This window comes from Syngnathus floridae, chromosome 5, assembly GCF_059516105.1.
Source record: "Syngnathus floridae isolate MCC-2025c chromosome 5, RoL_Sflo_1.0, whole genome shotgun sequence".
Classification (NCBI taxonomy): domain Eukaryota; kingdom Metazoa; phylum Chordata; class Actinopteri; order Syngnathiformes; family Syngnathidae; genus Syngnathus; species Syngnathus floridae.
This window is the reverse complement of record NC_142417.1, coordinates 11,633,669-11,640,765: the sequence shown is the minus strand read 5'-3', so window position 1 is coordinate 11,640,765 and position 7,097 is coordinate 11,633,669. Positions and strand designations below refer to the sequence as shown.

Below are 7,097 nucleotides of genomic sequence, written 5' to 3'. Positions count from 1 at the left end.
CATATCGTCAGATAGAGATTTATACTTAAAACTGCTCTTTCTTGAAAAGTTTTAGTCTCATTAAATTAGACGGACAACAATCACCACAATCGTTTTAGGGCGCTGTCGTTAACTTATAAAAAACTCTTGAAAAAAAACAAAACTCTTGAATCTTATTAGAATATGGAAAATGCTGAATATAATAAAAATAATCTTATAGTTATAAACATGTAGAAAAAAGGATACTGTAATCAATTTTCCAATTTTAATTCCAAAATCGAAGTACAAAACTTCCAGTCTTCTAGCTTTTCATATACTGGCTTACACTGACCCCATGTGGCCTCCTTGTTCATTGAATCACGCATCTATTATTTAGTGCGCATTCTCTTCTGACACCTCTCTTCAATTAACTTTATTTCAGTATATATGGCAACTAAACCCACGATGTATTATTGGAAAATATTTTTTCATTTAGAGATTCATAAATAATGTGGAGGTGTGGTTTTGATCAGGATTATTGTTTGATTGAGGTTGTGTCATCTCTAGGGAGCGCTCGGGGGAGGGACCTACAAAGGCGTCTACGGGAAAGTGTTAGTGAAGACCTGTGAGAGAGAATCATTCATTAAGATCACACTGAAAACAGACTTATATCTTTGATTTCATGATGCGTTTTGTATTTTGTTGCACACTCGCGAACACCCGCTACACATGGAGCACCACGACCAGGAGGATCGATTTTTACTAGAATAAAAGTATACTGTTCTAGAGACGCGCTGGCCATTGTAATGAAGGATCGACTGGCTGAGCTGACTGCTGTAAGTGTCTTTTATTCCTTCTAAATCTTTTGTCATTCTTTGGATTTTTTTTATCTTGTCGGTTTCAGAGTAGAACATCGGCAGAGGAAGATGTTGCAGTCGCAGTGGACCGAGATGGTTTCATGGAGGGCTTCTTCAGGAGGGTCAGACGCTGTCATTCAACAAGTGTGTCATGAATGGGGCTATTCAAAATGTTGTCTTTTGCAGGTTGAGGAGGTTCGAGGGCTCACTGATCGGATATTCGACCAAGTGGAAGATGTGAAGAAGATGCACAGCATGATACTGTCTGCACCTCACCCAGATGACAGTAAGTTTCTCACACTGTGTGAGTTTGTGTTTGCCTGATAAACTTTCACTTGGGTCATTTTATTGCACGTTTATTTCTATGTTTGTTTTCTTGGTAGATTTCAATGCATCATATGGTGAGGTGTCTGTAATACCTTTACCTGCTGATAAATAATTTAATCTATAACTCACCAAAATAACAACAGTTACGCTTAGTATAAATCAAAGCAGTTCCACACTACTGTTAACTACAACAATAAGGAACATTTTCTTAAATCAATAATTGTCCGACAGTGTAAATCAAATCTGAACACTGTCATCTAAAAGGAAGATCTTTTCACTCAGCATATTAGTAATTGAATCTCATTAGATGGTATAATGTTGTGTTCAGTTCAGTTCAGGCTGCTGAGCGTAATGGCAACATTAAACACATAAAGTGTTCATTTGTAATGTGGAGGCATGTTTTGCATCAGTTATGAAACTCGCTGGGGAGCTTTAAACTATTATCACTGGCTTTTGCACAGAAACTCACTGTATTTTTCATGTTTACATATTTTGTGTACAGAAACAAAGGATCGTCTTAATGCACTGACCAATGACATCAAAGGGAATGCCAATGTGGTGCGAACAAAACTAAAATGTGGGTCAAACTGCAAAAGTAGTATCAAGGCGCATTGTACACAGCATTAACGTTTCCCGTGTGTTATGTTGCGCCATGATGCTGTCCCTCTGAAGCCATGGAGCAAAGCATGCCTAAAGATGACGCGACTAATAGATCCTCTGTTGACTTCAGAATCCAGAAAACACAGGTATCTATTTAATTCGATATTTTGGATTTATTTGTATGTCCTTTGGCTGATTAATTTAAAGTCTGTACTGTAGAAACTGTGTGTTTACGTACACCCCACATCAGGAAATTAAACATAAATATAGAAAAAGGATGTTTGAAAAGAAAAGTCTCATCCTCTGTCCTTGTCCTTTGATTCATCTCTAGCACATGGTGCTGTGCAGGAAGTTTGTGGAGGTGATGACCCAGTACAATGAGACACAAGTTTCCTTTAGGGAGCGAAGCAAAGGACGGATCCAAAGACAATTGGAGATAAGTAAGTGACAAATGTTAACCCGTTTGTCTCTTTATGAGGTTAGAGTTCAAATATATGTGAAGTATCACTACTACTCAGAGATACGAAGCGTTCAGAGCAAAAACATTTTTGAATGTCAGACAATCAGGGATAAAAGAGAGGCAAAAAAAAAAATCCCTGTTAGACAGGATCCAGGAAACAGATGCCACCAGTTTCCGCCTTTTCTCTAAATAGTTGCTAAACAGACATTGAGGGAGTGTTGATTTTTACAGGCTTATTCAGTCTGCCAAAGCCTTTTTTTTTTGCATCAACTGAAATGTGTTTGTCTATCTAATTAATTATGTTTCATGAATATGATTATTTTTCTTGTTGATTCACTCGAAACGTGCTACTGCCTCAACTGTGTTTCTAGGTGAACATAAATGAATTTATTTCCCTAAATGTTTTGTCAATAAGCTCTAAATTCACCACTTTAAAATGACTGTGGCAAGTGTGTATTTGAGGTTTTGCCATTAAGCCCAGACAATAATGAAAAATAGGGCTTCTCCCCCAGGCCCTAGAGACAACATTAATGAGAAGCTTTGCACTGTAGCTGGTAAGCCTGATACTGGAGACTCTTCTGTGCACTGTGTCCGTGTTGCCGGGACAACGGCAAGAGGGCAGGGCGGCTTGTGTAACACTACTTCACCTGTCTTTGACACGCAGTACTGTCTTGGTGTTTTAACAGCAAGTGACATCACATAGAATGACCTTTTCTTTACATTATAGTGATGGATTGCATTTGAATGAGATGTGAATGGGGCGTGTTTTGCTCTGCTAGGCTGAGTCTCGCTGAAGAAAAGTGTGTACAAAAGGGAGTGTGACATCCATAACTACTTTCCTCTCCAGGGAGGGAGTGGTTAAGCAACAAGAGGGACGGCTTGGGGGTGGTTCTGTTCGTATAGTGTTACCAGCTGTTTCTCTATGAGAGATGCTGATGTCTGTAGGATCCTGAGTTCCTTCTAATTACTTTTATTTCGGGGTAACCCAAAAGTAGAATGACTGTAGGCCTATAGTGTCAAGTTAATAACATGCACCACCTGTATCAGTGGCTATTTTATTTTTTTATCAATGTTCTGTACTCACAATGCCCTCCAACAAGAAGAAAATGGAACTGGTGCCGTTATGATTGCCTTCAGTTGTCGTCTAATAGCAGTAAAGCCTTGCCTTGATTTGTATATTCAATTAAAATAAGTACAAACTGCACCTGCATGGAGGAAAGGCGGCGTTTTATTCATAGCACTCCCCCCTGGGAGGACAAGAGAAACATTATTGTTAGCTCAGGCAGTTTTGTGTGGCTTGGTCTCATCACTCAGTGGTCTGTACACAGAGCATCTTCACAACAGAAGCACATTAATCTGTTGTTGTGGGATTAAACAGATTGCAGTGTGTTTTGTGTTATACCCCAGCTTTTGTTATTACATTAGTGCAAAGTCATCTTTTTAAACAATATCAGCCATCTATCCGGCAATCCATTTTCTGCTGCTTATCCTGTTCAGGTTCATGGGTGTTTTGCCTATCCTAGTTGGGTCACTGGGCAGTGTGCAGTGTTATTCACAGACAACCATTCATGTTCAAATATGTGAATAACTGAGTTTTCAGGTAATTTACCACTTGTCAACATAGTTTTTGAATGTTGGAGGGAACTGGTACTATCAGCAGTGTAGCATGCGTATTGAAAGTAACGTAATATTTGTGTGTCACAAAACACACTCTAATTTAAAATAAATAATAATTTCAGCTGGAAGAGTGACCACCAATGAAGAACTGGAAGACATGCTCGAGAGTGGAATTCCATCCATCTTCACATCTGATGTGAGCGTATTTTGAACTCTTTTGTCATCTCCCTTCCTCCCAAAATAATTGAGCTTTTTTGAACCACTGCAATCATTTTTACAACTGATTTACTTTTTTAAAATATATTTATAAATTTTTAGATAATCTCGGACTCTAAGATCACACGTCAGGCCGTGGATGAGATAGAGTCACGGCATCAGGACATCATACAACTGGAGTCCAGCATTAGAGAGTTACATGCAATGTTCATGGACATGGCAATGCTTGTTGAAACTCAGGTAACCAGTCTCCATTGACCCACATTGAGACTTGTTTTTAAAATACAGTACACAATTGAACTTGTGTCTTAGGTTTAAAAAATCTGTTTATAGCACCATGATCAGCATTTTGACTTAGTGGTTACATTTCTGCAGTGAATTTAACAGGATTTCGCTTGCTCTCCAGTTCTTCTCTATACAAATCACATTTGCCCAAATAAGAGTATTCATAATTTCTCTTCTAGGGTGAAATGGTGAATCACATTGAGAACAACGTTTCCAATGCAGCTGAATACATTTGTCGAGCCAAAGAAGAAACCAAAAAAGCAGTAAGATACCAGAAAAAATCCAGACGGGTAAGTCATTTATCATCACTCTCATCAGCCAGAGCTGGCACAATCTGATGAGAAAAATACAAGAACTTAATCAAACTCTGTCTTGACATAGACAATATTGCTCATTTTTCATCAATGCTGACTAACAACTACTATAAAAAAATGAATGTGAAACATTTTGTTTATATTCCTAGTTCTATTGCAGTGCAATAATGGTAATTTCTATTGCCACTACAAATTGAAGGTTTGAAGTTGAATTAACACCACATTCTTTGCTCGGCAGAAATATATAATCCTTGCCTTTGTTCTCCTGATCCTGCTTGCTGTCATTGCTTTGATTGTTGGCTTGTCTGTTGGACTAACTAAACCTCCTGCCTGAGACTGATAACAGCCAGCAGGAGGTAATAGCATCCACACCCCTTGTCATCCATCCATCCATCCATCCATCCATCCATCCATCCATCCATCCATCCATCCATCCATCCATCCATCCATCCATCCATCCATCCATCCATCCATCCATCCATCCATCCATCCATCCATCCATCCATCCATCCATCCATCCATCCATCCATCCATCCATCCATCCATCCATCCATCCATCCATCCATCCATCCATCCATCCATCCATCCATCATTTTCATTCAAATTGTCTTTCTTCAGTCCAGATATTTACGCCCCCACTTTTTTTTCCCCAACAGAAGTTGCTCTGCCTTGCTGTGTGCGGACTTGCAGCTGTCCTCATTTTACTCATTGCACTAGTTGGTGCCTTTGTGTGAAGGATTACCTGGGTCGCAACCCCGCAGTAATCTCTTGTTCCTGTAGTGATAAAGCTTACAACAGCGCCATCTCATTCACCATATAACAGCATTACAGGGAGAAACACAATCAAGTATGATAACTTGTCCTCTGCTCTTCTTTGCACCGGTAACGACAGACCTCACATATCTGTACGTGGCGAATGTGTCATGTAGTGTCACTGTCCACAACATTAGGTACAACTAACTGCTGTACCTAACAAGTTTCAAATAAAAAAAACTGTATCAACATTCATTTCAATTCATTTCTTAATAATTATTGATTAGGTCATGCAAGTGTACCTACTGTTGTGGCTTTTGAGTGTTGCTCTCTGCGATACAATCACTATTGACAGACAGATATTTTGAAACAAAGGATATATACACTGTACTATTGTAGATGAACTTAAATTTAATTACAAAAACATCTGACATTTCTTCTTTTGTGCTTGTATAGATTAGAGCTGTGGAACATGTAGCATAAAGACAAACAACAACAATGCAGATGTAACAGTGAGATTTATGTGCCAGAGTACTGCTTAACTGCAGTAATGTCCTGCTTACTTCTCGCTACTGTGAGACAAACAGGAGAACAATGCTCCAGCTTAAATGTTTTATAAAATCACTTGATCTTTTTGAATATGAATTATTTAAACAGAATGTAAGTCTCAGGACCTTGTTTGCAATACCTATTGAAATGAAGGAATGTAGATTTTGTGTCATATTTTCCACTTGTTAGTGATATTGACTGAAGTAGCATATTTCAACAGTTTATTTAGACTTCAATAACCAAACCTAAATTGTATCTTCTCCATCCCCCGTGCCTTCGCTTTTTGATGTCATTTTAAAGGACAAATTTTATTCTCTTGTGGTAAAACAAACATTTATATTGATGACGTTTGACTTAGTTGCAACAACAACAACATCTAAATTGTGCCTTTTATACCCCCAATTAAAACCTATTTTCATTGTGAATGTGATGTTAATATGCCTGATGTCATCTTAGGGGCACGTTTTACTCATTGTGTTAAAACATAATCATTTGTATTGTTTGAATGTTATCCATTAGATTTTATATCAACATTTTGTGGAGTACATTACTAAAAATAAAAATAATTTCCAAAAGACATGACCTCATTCTCATCATTTAATATATCCCTTTGTACTCTTGGGTTTTAGGCTGAGCTAGAGCATCCCAGCAGAAAAGCAAAGTATACATTTGTATCTGGAGATTAAAAAGAACCTTATAGACAAGCATATAAGGCTAAAGGCAATAAGAGCATCTACAATCAGTGTGACAACACATTATTCAGAAATTTAAGATTCACGGGACTGCAGCCAACCTCCCCGGATAAGGAAAATTGATGACAAAGCGACGGAAAATAGCATATGGTAAGAGAACAGCCCAGAACAACTGCCAAAATAATGAAAGCTGAACTCCCAAGGTCAACGTACATCAGTGTTGGATCGCACAATCCGTTGTTGTTGAGCCCGAGAGGACTATGGGAGACAACCAAGGAAGACGCCACTGGTGAAAATAAATAACCTCCCCCGAAAAAATACATTAGTAAAATACAGAACTGCATGTTGACAAGCCACAAAGCTTCCGGGAGAATGTCTCATGAATAGAGCAGATAAAACTGTTTTCAGCAAGTTCTTAGCAAGGCATATCAGTTCCATTTTCAGAGATATAAAAATGAAGCATAACGAG

General features: G+C 38.3%; 1 protein-coding gene across 3 annotated transcripts; it reads left to right on the top strand.

Moving 5' to 3' along the window:
- Positions 1 to 563: 563 nt before the first annotated feature.
- On the top strand, positions 564 to 6,480 carry stx2b (syntaxin 2b). Of its 3 annotated transcripts, XM_088375833.1 has the most exons (11): positions 564 to 794; positions 863 to 937; positions 1,002 to 1,101; positions 1,645 to 1,719; positions 1,815 to 1,888; positions 2,074 to 2,182; positions 3,942 to 4,015; positions 4,138 to 4,275; positions 4,500 to 4,610; positions 4,873 to 4,990; positions 5,291 to 6,480. In XM_088375833.1, exons 1-10 carry the CDS (start codon positions 765 to 767, stop codon positions 4,966 to 4,968), a joined length of 882 nt encoding a protein of 293 aa, XP_088231959.1. In that variant the 5' UTR covers positions 564 to 764; the 3' UTR covers positions 4,969 to 4,990; positions 5,291 to 6,480. The 3 variants fall into 3 exon arrangements, with proteins under 3 accessions (XP_088231959.1, XP_088231958.1, XP_088231960.1); XM_088375832.1 differs by having other exon boundaries at positions 863 to 1,101; XM_088375834.1 differs by lacking the exon at positions 4,873 to 4,990 and having other exon boundaries at positions 863 to 1,101.
- Positions 6,481 to 7,097: the final 617 nt, after the last annotated feature.

Bases quoted from the DNA above. Each gene is read 5' to 3' on its own strand.
- stx2b (XM_088375832.1), top strand. From the start codon at position 885: ATGTTGCAGTCGCAGTGGACCGAGATGGTTTCATGGAGGGCTTCTTCA. The intron at 1,720-1,814 runs GTGGGTCAAACT...GTCCCTCTGAAG, and splicing joins GGTGCGAACAAAACTAAAAT to CCATGGAGCAAAGCATGCCT. The intron at 4,611-4,872 runs GTAAGTCATTTA...TTTGCTCGGCAG, and splicing joins ACCAGAAAAAATCCAGACGG to AAATATATAATCCTTGCCTT.